Consider the following 15945-nt stretch of genomic DNA (forward strand, 5'->3'; position numbering starts at 1 on the left):
TTAAAATTAAATTAAGCAAAAACATGTCAGTATGCGTTCGGCTCTTTATTGGTTCAATTTAGTATAATAATTATAATTGTGACGAATACATTTTTTGTATTTGAATTTTTTTTATTAATCAATCATCAAAAACGAATATTTAAAATATACCTAATTTATTTTACACAATGAAAATACCTATTAATATTTGTCTGGCCAGGCATAAATAATTATAGATATTCAATTTAAAATATATTATATTATTATTATTATTCGAATTTTCTTTAGTCTGATATCATTATTAAAAATCTGATCAACAAAATAATATAACATTGAAAAACTTGTAATTAAAATTTTTTTTTCAAATATCGCTCTTCATAAATATTGAAGTGAAAGTTTTATTTTTAAAAATGTTTAGTTTCATTAAAATGGAAACTATTTCCCTCCAGATATTAACTGTCGAGAAAAATCTAATTAAAAAAATATAAGGGTGATAAAATAATATGTGACTTCAAAAACGCACTGTATGCAGTATGCGAGTATACCTACCACAATACAAGTTAAGCTGACAGCATGTTTTCGTATAATAATAATATATACTACTGAAATGTTTGCCACAGACGAAGTTGCCGAGCCGTGTATAATTTTTGACGGCACGCGCAAAAGCCAATTGGCTGGTTGGCCTTTTTTTCCACGTTCACAATTTAGTCACGTGTGCGCGCTCAATACAATATTATTATTACTATATTACGCGTGTATGATGATTTCAATTATACCGGCTAAAACAAATATTCTCTTTGAATACAATATAATAATATAATATTGCAGTATTATTATCGTATATAATATTAAAATATGGATTAGGTACTATAAAATATTCCGACCGCGTCACTACTAATTTTATAGCAATATTATATAATATTGCGTATAGCATGTTAGGTTAAAATAACCAGATTCACATTATTATTGTTATCATCATTTGTTTTTCCTATATGCATTATACGCCATGTTTTTGTTCAAACAACAAAAATTGATTTTGCTCGAATACGTTACCACTTATAAATTAAAATGGTTTATTATATTATAAAAACGATTTCAAAGTATCGTCGAAATCGCGAGATACGAGACCGAATTCGGTTTTAAAGTTTTTGCAATCAGTGATCGAGGGTGTTTGTAATAATACTGCTAGCTGTGGTATACCAATTTATGATAGCCCGGAAAGTAGACGATTGACGAACGACACTTCTGTAGCTAAATTGCCTATCCAAGACGCCGTGTTACAATATATGACGGATTGAAATCCTTATTTTGAAGTTTAATATTATTATTATTGCAACGTCATTCTCGGACGGCACCTATTTAATGTTATTGTACGTATTTATATTTTATAGCTGTGATCCAATATCATGATACGATGGCAATTACAATTGGTGATTTTGTATAATACGCACTGGGGAGCATACATATCATAGTACAAATCATAATATACATAATGTTACGTGTTTCGATCGAGTATAAAAACGCTAATCGGGATATAAATCCCAAAACATAAATCCAATTACAGAAACTATCTAACGTAGACAATTTTTGGTGGCACGTTAAAACAGCACTATTGCGAGTAATTTTATTGCAAAAGTTTTTAGTTTTCAATTCAAATGCGTTGGAAACGAATTATATTTAGTAATATCGTGTACAATATCTATAAAATTAATAAATAGTTTTGGAGTGCCCATCACGTTCAAATATTACAACGCAATATAGGACATATACAATAATAACATAAGATTATTAAAATAATAATATGCAGTAATAATGACTATAAGTTCAATTAAATTGATAAAACATTATTCACTTTGACTAATCTAAATAAATAATAATAAAGCATTTTAACATATGAAAACCACGATAAAGCAATAATAACGATAGTAACAATAATAATAATAATTTTATTTTAATTCCTTCAGTTACATTCGACCGTCATCGTTATTCTAAATAATAATATGAAACATAAAATATTGTATTAAATGTTTTCAATTGGTTCGGACGTTTAGCTTGGTATAGTAATAATGATTATAACGTATACGATTTTTTTTTTGTTTGATTTACTCTTTTGTTCTACTAACGCTTAAAATGTGTTCGGCATCGAGAACAATTGGATTTGTCATTCCAATAAATCGAAAATAAATTTATGACGGTATTTTTTTTTATTTTTTTTTTCAGCGTTATATTGATGGCTTATCAGATATTATATAATATTATAATATATTTTTCATAGAATCGTTGACCCAATAATATACTTTATACGCCATAAACGCGTACGGCGGGTATAATACTGCACGGTCAAAATGGTATTATTATTATTATTATGAATTCAAATTGATTTACGATCATTCGATATAAACACTTTCTAAAATAGCAGTTGGTGGAATTATAATTTCACAAAATATAATAATAATAATAATATGACGTACAAGATGAATGGACGTTTTTGTACTGCACGTGGTTCAAATATCATTTGTGTGTGCAGGTGTAACGCGTGCACCTTAATATTATGGTAGTTATTGAATTGTTTTGAGAGAAAACTGACCTTTTCGAAAACCTGATTTTCGGCTACTGCATAAAGTACAGGTGGGACGTGTTTGCCGATGGCCCAGAAGCGTTTGCATTTGAATATCATCCGTGTTTGACGGGAATGAATAATTCACCGCTGCCGCAAGAACCCTTGTTTTTATTTGACCTTTGTTGTGCCGTCAGAAGATTAACGCCGTCTTGGATTTATGTGATCAAACCGCTTCAAGTTGATGTATTTTTTTTTTGTTCGGGCGTTTTGCTTTTTTTTTTGTTCTGCGTTCAAAATCAAGCGCGCTTAAGAAAAAAGAGCCACTTAACGTCAAAACCGGTACGTGATTACGTCAGTTGGAGGTAATGTTTTGAAAAGAAATTTTTTGTCCTCGTTTTGGTTTTTGAAATTCTGGTTATTACCTATATAACTAGCATGGTTTCTTTCAAAGTATCGATTAAGTTCTAATACTATGTCTGCTTATTAGATATGACTTTGCTACAGTTTGCTGTATTATCTGCATTCGAAAAGAATGTGTTTTATATCCGTAAGTTTGGCGTTTGCATTCGGTTGTGTATTATTATCAGTTATCACAGTTGGAATCTCACAAAACTTAGTTTTTACAAATTGTGTTTCATTAAAAATATTATCAAACTACAGGATCACAAAATCATAAAATGTAACAAAATTTTACAACAACAAAAAATAAGGCGTTAAACCTGCAGAGTCTCAAAATGATATTTACATTTTTTCGCAATTGAAATAATAGTATATAGGTAGGTATAAGACATGATTTAATACAATTATTGTATGAGTATTCAATTAAAATTTATTTCTGGTTTTTTTTTTTTTTGGTGGAGGGAATTAATAACGGTAATAAATTAGTGATTACTAAACTAACTTAATCTTTTATACACGAAAAAAGAAAAGAAAAGAAACTGGTAGGTATATGCCTTCCTGTCTTTAATATAAAAAAAGTCAATTTAAATTTAAATGGAGTATTTCAGAATAGTCTTTTATCTTTATAATGTCGACTTTAAAAACTGATTCTGACGAGGACCGGCGCAGTAAGTAAACGTTATTACTTATTATACTATTTCAATTTGAATTTTTGCGCTGTTTTATAGGATATACTAATGATTTTTTTTAAAACAAAACCGGTGAACGTGACTTACTGCGTGTGCAATATTTCTATCACAGCAACATCATATTTTTGCACAGAAGGTACATCGCGATAATAATTAAACGTAATCGTCCAGGAAACGTCCCAATGGGAGCAAGTCGCAATGCTCATATTACATACACACAGACAATAAATATATGAATAATTAATCACGGACGTTAATTTTCGAGGGAATATGACGTGTGTGTGTGTATGTGTGTGCTTACCGTTTTCCCGTCACTGTTCTTGCGATGAAATATTAAAAAAAACCACCTCAATCGCTGGCCCTGCATAATATTATATATTATAATATACATTACACACACATACGTATATAGTATTATTATACGCTATGGACGCGCCCGATCAATCATTTAAAAAACAAATTTGAATTTTTAATAACTTAACGTTATAATATACTTATTTATAAGTATAGTGTAAACAGGGTGTTTCTTTCATTATCGACCCGCTAATAATATTTTAAAAAGAATTGAAAAATAATAAAAACGCGCTGTTAAAATAATTTATTGTATAATAATATACACCTATTTTTTGAGGAATATCTACATAATTTGTTTTTTTTAATTTTAGAACATATATGAATACAATATGATAATACGTTTAAATAGAGATTGTATTTTTTTTATGAAACTTGCGGCAACAATGTCTATTGGATGATATTTATATGGTTTTAATTGTATATTATATCCTAGTGGTAACGATATACAAATCATAATGAAAGACTATAGGTACTTAGGTACTCGAATACTAGATAATAGGTTAAAGAGAGTCATAATATCTTATTATATTATTATTATTATTTATAATAGTAGTCTATAGTATGTCGCACTCGAGTTACTATATATATATATATATATATTATAATATATTTGCATACCTTAACAGTGCATACGCGCATATACGTAGACAATTTTCTAAAACGTCACGTACACACGATCCACTGTTGAAAGTGTTTCCAACAATACTTTCTGCTTTCTAGACACCCTGTGAACTGTATTATACGCGACGGCGGTGGCGATAGATTAGCGTCGACGTCGCAGCGCCGTAATAACACCACTGCGATTGTCAAAACAAACGTGACAAAAACACGCGCTTCAGCCCGACCGATATAATAACTCATCCGCCGAACCCAAATATTATCCCCACCTGACGCGTCACATCGCCGACTGATATTGCCACCCGCAAAACACGACTACGTGCTCCAAGCATGTACCTATACAGTAATAATATATTATTATAATATTAGATAATATATACCTACTTCAGAGCGAATCGGTAAACCTCATACATTAATATAATATTATGTTTGTACTCTTCGGTATACCGCGGTAATAGGAACGACACTATATTATAATATTATTATAAGCTCTACCGAGTAGTGCTGGCCATGATATACAAGACCAGTAATACCATGGATATTTCCAACTCTATATAAAAGTATATTATCAAGTATAAGCGTGGATAACATTTTCGACCGACAGTCTGTTGATATAATATAAGCTCATCTATTCGATCCACCACCGCCGCTGCTGCAGACATCGCTGTCGTTTCTCCGGGGATTTATGGTTATAGCTTAAAACATTGCAAAGGCAGTGCAGTGCGTGCGTATGTATGGTTATAATGAGGGTGGGAAATGTGTGAAGGCGTGGCGGAGACGAGACTAAAAAATCTCCCCCAGTCGCATTATAATAGTATAGGTACCTACGCGTACACGCAGTAATATTATATGGTGAAACCTCGTGGAAATAATCTCGAACGCGCACTATATATATAGATATAGTATTTACCTATATTGTTATAAATTTTATGTAAATATATTAATGAAATACACTGATGTGGGCACACGTAGAATTAATGTAACACGATTTTGAGATTACCTATTTGATGATGTTATTACAGTAACGGTGAAACGTGATTATAATAATACAAAATATATAATAATATAATGTGTTACGAGCGATGTTACGAAACCATTGTTAGTTGTTGGTAATGTCGTTGAACTCTGATGATGTATAGACCACGAAATTGTACGATAGACATAGAAATCATATAGTGATATTTAAAATGGCACTTATTTAATTTCCAAATTTTAAGAGATTATTTTGTATTTTTGTGTAATTTATCATTATGCATTTACAGCTCTATGTTTTGTTTTCAATCTTGTACAAAATATATAATATTGCAGTATGCCAGTATTTTTATATTTTTTTCACCCATTTGAAGTAGTGTATCTGGACGCCACCTTCAATCACATCTATTTTTTCTTTAAATCGTTATTCCCAAATATAGGTACTTATTGTTTTTATAATCGTGCAGATTTTTAATTCTTTATTTATTTGTTTTTATCTTCCATGAGCTTGTTAATGCATTTATTTTTAAACACCCCCAAAACACGGTATTTTTAGTAGAATTTTTTTCTACACTTAACTTCACTATTTCGTATACGCTCAAACTTTTAGCATTTCTAATAAAGGTGTGTAATAAAATATAAATTATACGGTATAAGACCCATGTGAGGTCTCCACTACAGAATGTCTCCAATTAGTTACATATGGGAATATGCATGTTTAAACTGGGTATGTAGTAGAATAATTTAACGAAAACGTAACTCCATACTGACTACTGAACGCTTGCAACTAATTCCCTGAATCCGTTTCCTTTTAGATCAGACGTGTGGGTGCGTGTGTGTTTGTGTGTGTGTGTGTGTGTGTGTATGTATATATATATATAAAATAATTATTTCGTATGGCAGCTGCCGATGTCCTGCATGCACATTGCTGCGCGTGAACCGTTGGTGTGGCTATTTTTGTTATTATATCGACCGGAGATGAAAACTAGTGGCGGTTGGCTGTGACTTGCCTCCCACGAGAGTATACATATTACGTATATAAAATCGCCCCTGCCGCTGGCTCGTTTTTAAACCGACGGACAGTTTATATACATACGTATAATATATATGTATATATATTATATATAAATGTATATAATATGTTTATACATGTATATGCAATAATATGTATTATGTATATGTATGTAGTGAGTGGTTCCACGAGTGCGTGTGCGCACGCGCGCTTATGTGTCTGTGTCTGGGTTTGTTGCAATAAAATCCATCACTCTTTGTAAAACTACTTCCTCTCTTGCACTTAAATCCCGGGCTGCGTAAAGTTACGCGTTTTACATGGATATTTAATTGCCTTCGACCCGCACGCGCGTTCGCTTTTGTATTCGCTACTTGCGCGCTGCCACTCCATCCGAACCCTCGATTAATTACGATGTACCTTTCGGCCATTTGTTGTGATATTTTCTTTTTTTTACGTTAGTTTTTCCCTCTACGCGTTACACATAATTTTAATTCAGACCGAGAAATTAACAACGCTCATCTATTGTGTGGTTATACGCTGATTTTTTATGAAATTATAATATACAAAATACAAGCAGAGCCTCCATTTTTCATCCATACTCAAATGCCATATTTTAATATTCTTGAAATTGTTTGTGCTACTTTAGGAGCGTCCTGGGGGATACAGACATAGATTTTCCATGCAACAATTTCCTTTTTTACATTAAGTGGATATTTTTTTAGAAAATGCTGATGTACTTGAACGAATAGTTCTTCAATTATCCTACTTTGTGTACCGTGGATAATCATTTTGTCCATGTTGACGAATTTGAAAGATTATATGAAGGCTATATACTATGTACTATATATACTCACCGAGTTGAAGACTTTAGTAATTTATATTAATCTGTGAATAATTATAGCTTATAAAAATAGGCCTAGTATAATAAATACTATATCCGATATGTATAACAATATAACATACTATTATTATTTTTGTAAAACCATTTTTAAGACTATTATCTTTAATTAGTATAAAAATTTTAATAACTGAAAAACTACTTGTTAAAAATTTGAATTAAGTTCATCAACGCTTTCAAAATAATTATCCACTTAATAATTTACAGTAATAAAGGGCCGGAGTTCTCGTTTTAAAAAGATAAGTATTTCTATCTTCACTTGACACTCCTGCTTAGGGGTGGACTGGCTAGGGTGGCGAATGAGCATACCCGCCTGAGCCTGGTAAATATTTGGGCTACTTGAATACATTTGGGCCGACAACTTCTAAATATTTTATTATTAGCCCAAAATTGGGCTTAATTTTCTGTTTCTCGGGGGCTAATATGTATTACCATTACCCCTGCTCCTCCGTAAGTAGTTAAACAAATTTAAAATACCATGGATTTTAAAATACGGTATTTAAGCATATTTAAAATCAGAATTCGAATAACAAATGTATTATTAAATAAAAAAATTGAGGAGTGCGTGCTTGGTGAATCACACTGTGTGTATAGATGTGTGTGTGTGTGTGTGTGCGTGCAGTATATCTACATACAATATAACATACGTTTTTCCTTACGTTTCGTAATCTTTAAACTCGTTTCGATAACTTTGAAAATGTTTGAATCTCGTTTACACACACTCACACTCGGTAACAATCGCGTACTACGCTGTGAAACGTTTTTGTGACACTTTAATCGCAGTTTTGTTATATGAAAATCGTTATTTTAAAAGACTTAAGTACATATATTTTCTATATTGTGTACACACACGACGGACAAACAAATAAATAACACGAGATGTTGTGTTGTGTTGCACGCGTAGCGTTTGAGTAAAGTATTAACACTATATACAATTTATATTATGTATATGTATATATATATATAGAATGTGCCGTTGTTAATAAATCTTTATTTTTAAGCTCTTTAAACCGTATTAAAATAAAACGGTTTTTAACGGTTTCAATGTAAACATATTTAACAATCTCTGTCGAAGGATCTCTACTGCTGTTTTTCAACGAACTTACGCCGCCGTTTTCCTCGGGTTTAAATTTATTTGGACGGCAAAAAACAGATAGAAAAATCTTCCATGAAGCACGTTTTTATTTATTATAATATATTATGTTGTGCGCTTATTTATTATTAGGTATAGGTACATCCTTTAAAACTGGAATCATCACAAATTAACAAAACCCAGTGCGATACTTCCCATCGCGTAACATTTTTTTTTTATTTGTTACGTTCCGATGATAATGTAATGTATGGCAGCACAGCGTTCAATGTTTGTTTTTATTTAAAAATTGTAATGCTAAAATATTATAGGCATGATTACCAGATTACCAAGAGGTTTGATATATTTCAAAAATGATTAATTATTTTGGTGCTTAGAATTTAATGCTTATAATTTTTAATTGTACCTACTATTAAATACAAATTGGTTTAGTATTGTAATAAGATAGCCGATGGATATTATTAATTATAATTTATTAACAATTTTTTTTGTTAGCGAGAGGTCCTCTATATTATAATGTATATTTTAAGATTGTTAATATATTATATTGCTTTTATTTCGAAAATCTGAACGTCTGAATAAAGTAATGTCTGGGTAGGTACCTATAATATAGTATTATATTGTGTTATTACGACATACAACTGACACTCGATATCCGATTGTGTAGTACGTCATCTTTTTGTTTATTCCGTTTTGATAATAATATATCTGTTTTCGAGCGTTGCCGATAACACGCAAAACGATAAACAATGAAGACGGAAACGTTCGTCAGTGTTTAATAGTGAGAGAGAAAGAGAGAGAGAGAAAAAACTGCAACTGGGTGTGGCAGTGTAGGCACGTGTAGGTGTATCGATGATTGATGCGCATAACGTGGACCGATTGAGGCCACGGAAGAGGAAAAAAAACGCCGTAAAATCGGGTTATCAACGTGAGCCGGACCTGTCAAAAACATGCACGACCCCCCAGGGAGAGTTTCATCCCGAAAAATGACTCGGTTTCCAACAACTCGATTTTTTTCTTCTAGACGTATATTATAGTAGCTATTTTTTTTTTATACATCTCTATTATTATGTGGTGGGTATACACTCCAAGGCATGCACGTATCATATTGTACTCATATGTCATATATTTTTATATTTTTATTCGGACACGCGTTGCAGCTTTCCCGAAGTTCCCGTCACATATTTTCGGAACATAACTAATTCAAATAACATTATGCCGTCGATGTAAGTTGAAATATTTTTTCAAAAAAATATGATTCTCTAGTGTTTATCATAGTATTACCATGGATATTTCCTTTCTTCTAAAATAATAAATGAATCCATACAACTTGTTCCCCATTATTAGAACGTATTTCTTTCCTCATACCTCAATACAAATCCAAAACGTGCCCAACTTTTCATATTAAGACCCACTGAACTAAATATGACCAAATTAATCCCCTTGGGAGATTGTTAAAGATGGGAATTCAGCTCTGTTTAGATTTTTCCATTATTGTAATTTATAATTGGTGTCTTATAACAATTAAAGTTAATCATTTAATTTATTAGTATATCAATAACTTTTTTTTGTTATGTTTAATTAGTTAGCATTACATCTATGTTTATATTCAACAAATGTTATTCGTACATTTACTTACTAATTTTAATATTATTCAGTACTTGAGCCTTTTGCCGTTTATCTTAATAAAAATTAATTAAATTTAATGTAAACGACAGTGCGCTTTTAGTTTTGCTATCCAATAAAATTGAGAAAAAAGCGTGTAAAGCTAAAAACCACTGAATCAAAATTCGTGTAGTAATATTTTTTTTTGTACAGATGAGTTACTAAACATTGTACATTTGCACCACAAACACCTGTTAACACAATTTGATATACAGAGTAAAGCAAAAATACTTGACAAATTAAATAACTTTTATTTTAATCAATGGTTAAACATGGTTGAGCAACTGTGTAATCTTGCGTCTTAACTTTACGTCTGTATATTAATATTATATAATAATCCATGAAGAGTCAATTTTAAAGATTGTTGTCACTGAAGTATTAGATTTGAACAACCCCTATACCCATAAGTGCATATACATTATACACAGTGTGGACGAGAAGTGACGACTCCCCTTAATTTATTTTAGCCCCTGCAGAAAATGTATTATATATTTGTATGTGTTATATAATAGTATAATATATAACAGATACCTATTATACTTAATCTATACCGTTTTACACGGATTTTTATAAAAATACAGGCTTTTAGGCCTGTATTTATAGTTGATATATTTTGCATCTAATTAATTCTATTCCTCTCCCGCCTATTTTTTATATTTAACTTCATATGATCTATATCTATATTTAAACTAGTAAAAGCCAAACGGCGTAAGAATATATATATATATGATAAAATAAAAAAATATTCACTATTTATTATTACATTTTTAAAATATCGACATGATACAAAATACCATTTACTCCAAACATACTATTAATTTAATATTCATAACTTAGTGTTACTCACGGGATAAGTCGTCAAATTTGATTTTCTATATAATATTATCTGGAGTTCCTTCCCGATCTTATGCTAAGCGCACGATCAGAGATGCATGTTCTGCGTCAAAATTGAATTCCTGATAAATACATCCTTCCTTCAACCACCATTAAAAGTTGCAATGCCCAAAAGGGCCACGCGGCGTTCATATTAAAAAGATCCGACAAAAGGTGGAATAAACTTTTCAAATATAATTCAGATTTTCCGGGACTTAAATGTGAACTTTTGCGCATCTTCGTCGCGTTTTACTCTTGTCGTCCTTGTTACGCTCGTGCCTTCTAGTTTTATTTGGCGTTAAAGTTTTGCGTGTGACGGGGAAAGGAAAAAAAAAGAAATTTTAGCGTCAAATAAAAACAAATTACCAGTCCTTTCTTACATCGGCAAAAAGTTTCGCTCGTCAAAATGCGCAGAGTGAACACGGCCGTGACAAAGACTACCCTATACATGTGCGTGTAGCTGTGTGAGTTTTTCATTTTCATTTTTTCCAAATTTATTCCTTTTCTATTCTATTGGACGGTGGACGGTGAAAACAAACTTTGATAACACAATCAAGCCATTTGTTTTGCCAGTTCTGTCGTATCACCAAGTACCACACGCTATCTTTCACGAAGGATTTTTAAACGAATTTCTGTTTGTTTTAATATATTTTCATCCGTCCGTCGGAACAGATACATAAACTCCCAGTGAATGCTTTGGTGAGCAATTGAAAATTAAAATGGCTGACGACTGTAACCCGTATTGTAGTTAGTACAGCAAACACGTAGATCTACCGGTTCCGTGTCCATATATTTTTGTTTCTCGCTCTGTTCGGACATTTGGGATTTATATCATTATATAATAGGTATATACATGATTTCTTTGACTTGGGATTTAGGTAATACGTAATAATAATAAAACAAAAAATATAAAATAATGGACGTAAATGTTATAAGTTTATAACTTATAAATATTGTAAAAATTAGTTCTAAAATAATTACACATAATAATATGTTGGTAATTTGGTATGTTTATGAAAAATAAATTGAGCCTTTTGTGTCGCCATATAATACACTAAATTTCACAACTCAATGAACTCATTAAACTCAAAAATCTACAAAACATATTAGGTATTATTTGATCTGACGAATAATTGTAATTGCCATCATTATACTATTATTTGACACATTGAATGAAACCAGCTGCTTATCCGAGTTCTACTATCATGGAGCTTCCAGTAACTGAAAAACTATCATATCTTAATTACTTTTGATACTCATTCAGTGTCTCAACTACAAGTTGTTGATTGTTCTAAATGTTAATGTCAATAATAAATTTCACCTTCAGAGTTTCCCACGACGATTTTCTGTTTTAATAATTAATACAATGGCAGGAGTAGTTATTTAGATACAGATATCCTTGGAAATTAAATTATTTTAATAATTAAATCTTTGTGAGACACCCTCTATGTGGTGCAGTACTGCAGTAAGTGCTATACCGTATAACTATAATGCATCGATTGCAAATCATTTATTGTCCTTATTGCCACTGTATTATATGTATATGACGTATACATATTATACAGTATATAAACTATCATCTATAGTACCGTAGCATTAGGTGGTACAATTTTTTAGATGAAAGCTCACTAAATACTTTTTAACACTTAGATAACAATATAATGCAATTTTATCGTTAAATTGAATTCACATATAAATAAAAAAAATAGCTATTCAAGTCTATTTAAAAAATAATAATACACGCTTCACTATATAATCATTAAAGACGAAACAAATAATATAGATCAACTAGAAATAATTTCAGGTGTATTAAAATAATGGATGTTTATATATTCCTGCGTAAGTCTTGTGCGCTTTTATATTATGTACAACGATACACAAACAGTCACTGTACTATTTATGCGTTATAACTCTGTTTTTATTTTGTTCGTTTAATAATGCAAAACAATGTTTTGTTGTGGTTCTAAATTAAATGTGAACGATTTTCGATGTGTTTATTTTACGTCAAAACATCTTAATAATGTATAACATTGCTTGGAATTCCACGAACTCCTCTACATACATGATTCAAAAAACGACACATCGACATATCGTGCACACCATAGTCACAAGGTGTTCAATATAAAAAATGTAAGCCTTAGATGGTTAAGACTATTTAAATAAAGTCTCGATAATTAAACTCAGCTCGGCGAAGTAAAACCATTTTATTTAAATTGACCAAACTATATAGGAGCAATCGAATTAAATCCGTCGCATCAAATATCAACTGTAGGTACATATATTATGTAGGTATATTGTAGATCCCCCCTCCAACATCGCAGTGAATTATTTTCAAATTAAATTAATATATTATGCCAATCCGGCATAAACATTGTACCAGTTAGTAGTTTATATTATATTAGAACACAAATAAAACGACAAAACTTCACAGAAATAAGGGTTTGATAGCGAACATTTTTTGACCAGATTTGTTTTATGTGTACGTGATGGATAGATAATTGTAATATTATAACAAGGGCTTGGATTTATATGTAAATACATATTTTCTCTGCGACATGATAAACTAATTTCGGCAAGTGATAAATTTGTTTCACAAGATTTTTGATAAAATGAGCTTTATTTGATTTCACATATTTTTACATATTTTGTCATAAATACATGTTTTTACATATTTCACAATTATTTAATTTTTTCTCACATATTTAGACAATTATACTGTTTTAATGTCTTTTCTTCAGAGTTAAAATAATTGGAAAGTTATCATGACTATATAATATTATACCGACGATTTTTTTAATTCAAAAATTTAAAAGTGCATGTTATTATTAATTGTACCCAAGCAAGGTAATTAGATAACTATAGATAAATACGCATTTTTTTATCACATTTTATTTTATTGTTAATTATTATTAAGATTTTATGACAATATCGGCGATCTTTTGGATTCGAAAGTTTGAAAATGAATGTTAATAAATATTAGTAATTAATATAATTAGATAAATATACATTTTTTATTACATTTTATTATATTATTAATTATTATTATTATTATTATTATTATTTTTTTTTACTACATATTATTTTGAATTCTTTAGCACATTTTTATGTACATATTTTTATTGTATAAATACATACTTTGGTTATATAAATACATATAAATCCGAGCCCTAATTATAACGTTGACAAAATTTACCATCATAACGTGTCGTTGATGATTTATTTTTTCACATTAAAATCGGAATTATTATCACGAAATTATATATCACTCAGATTTGCAGATTGCAAAAAATACGGTACTTCCTGGATGGAAAATTTCCCCTTTTCGAAACCAATTATAATATATAAAATGTATATTATTTTGTTTTTGCATATTGTTGGTATTAATTACCTATAATTATGTTTCATCGTCAGACTTTCTATGGGCACTTGAATTCTTAGACAGCAAAACGATGGCCAGCACAATGGAAACTATTTTTATATTTTAATATATTGTATTATATTACGTATTTTATGATAACTCTTCTGCATTTAGACTGTACATATATTATTTTTATTATAATCACTGCATATTTACAATTTGTTAATTTTCGTATTTTTTTTTTTTTTTTACAGCCTACGGAAATTTGGGCTCAATACTGAGTAGTCAGGGTCGATTGGACGAGGCGGAAACGGCGCTGAGGACGGCGTTACGATATCGACCGAACATGGCAGACGTGCATTACAATTTGTAAGTATAAAAATAGTAATAAATATTATTTTGTAGTATATTATATCGTTAGTCGCCCTAAAATATAACGACTTGGACAGTACCCAAACGCTGCAATATTTACGGGCGTACCTGTGTTATATAATATACTAATATGTGTGTATGTATGTTTATATGTATAGGTATGTATCATGTATGTATATATCTATGTATATTGGGATATTAAAAAAAAATAATTGGTTCATTGAAATTATAGTGTAGTAGGTCTGCTATATATTATGCTACATAATTTGTTTTGGTATATTAATATTACATTTCCTAAGGTCTTATTTTCTATTTTTTTCCGGATTCCGATTATGCGGTAAACGCATCATCCCTAAACTTAAAATCCGTGACAGACGGTCATCCCTTCAAACCAAATGCACAGACTTTTCTCATTTACATTGAATAAAATATTATTTTAAACGGTCAAGTATCGTTTGAAGTATGTTGTATATAAAACACGAACTTCCATATTAAAATAAACCTTCAGTGGTCGTCATGAAGAGCTCTCCTCTCTCTGTATGATACGAAGAACTATCTTCTTCTCTTATTTAAAGCTAACATGAACCGATTTATACCTACATCAAAACGTAGGTAATAAATCCGGCTAAGTGCGTCAAAAAATTGCCTTTGATCGAAAAGTCTCAAATTGATTTTACTATATATGATAAATAAATAATAATTTCCTCTTTTATTTCTTAGTGACGTAAACAATGCAAATTTCTGAAATGATTAAAATAATATTATTATAACCTTATTAATATTATAACACTTGTGGTCCACACGTGCGTCAAAAAACTATAGGAACATAGGTCAAGTCTTAGTTTTGGGTAGAGCTGAAAACTAAATCGATTATTTCAGTACCTACCTATATATCGTTATTATAAATAGTTTTGACGTAACTTGGACCGAGTTTAAGCAATTGGTCGAAGTTTGGACCCCCGTAATCCGTTTTTGTAGGATTAAATAATTACAATAGTATTCTATTAATTTGTATGATTAAGTTTAGGAAATAATTTTTTTTTTTAGTACAGGTACAAACGATAAAATTCTATAATGCAGATACTTTAGCTGGATTTAGATCATTA

General features: G+C 30.4%; 1 protein-coding gene across 1 annotated transcript in view; it reads left to right on the plus strand.

The window, feature by feature from the left end:
* LOC100574407 (protein O-mannosyl-transferase TMTC2-like) overlaps nt 1–15945 on the plus strand; it is a 358487-nt gene that overhangs the window by 211374 nt on the left and 131168 nt on the right. Inside the window, exon 6 of the mRNA XM_029487429.1 lies at nt 14722–14836. Within this exon, the coding sequence (XP_029343289.1) occupies nt 14722–14836 (115 nt within the window). The remainder of the gene's footprint in view (nt 1–14721; nt 14837–15945) is intronic.

This window comes from Acyrthosiphon pisum, chromosome A1 (genome assembly GCF_005508785.2).
Source record: "Acyrthosiphon pisum isolate AL4f chromosome A1, pea_aphid_22Mar2018_4r6ur, whole genome shotgun sequence".
Taxonomy (NCBI): Eukaryota; Metazoa; Arthropoda; class Insecta; order Hemiptera; family Aphididae; genus Acyrthosiphon; species Acyrthosiphon pisum.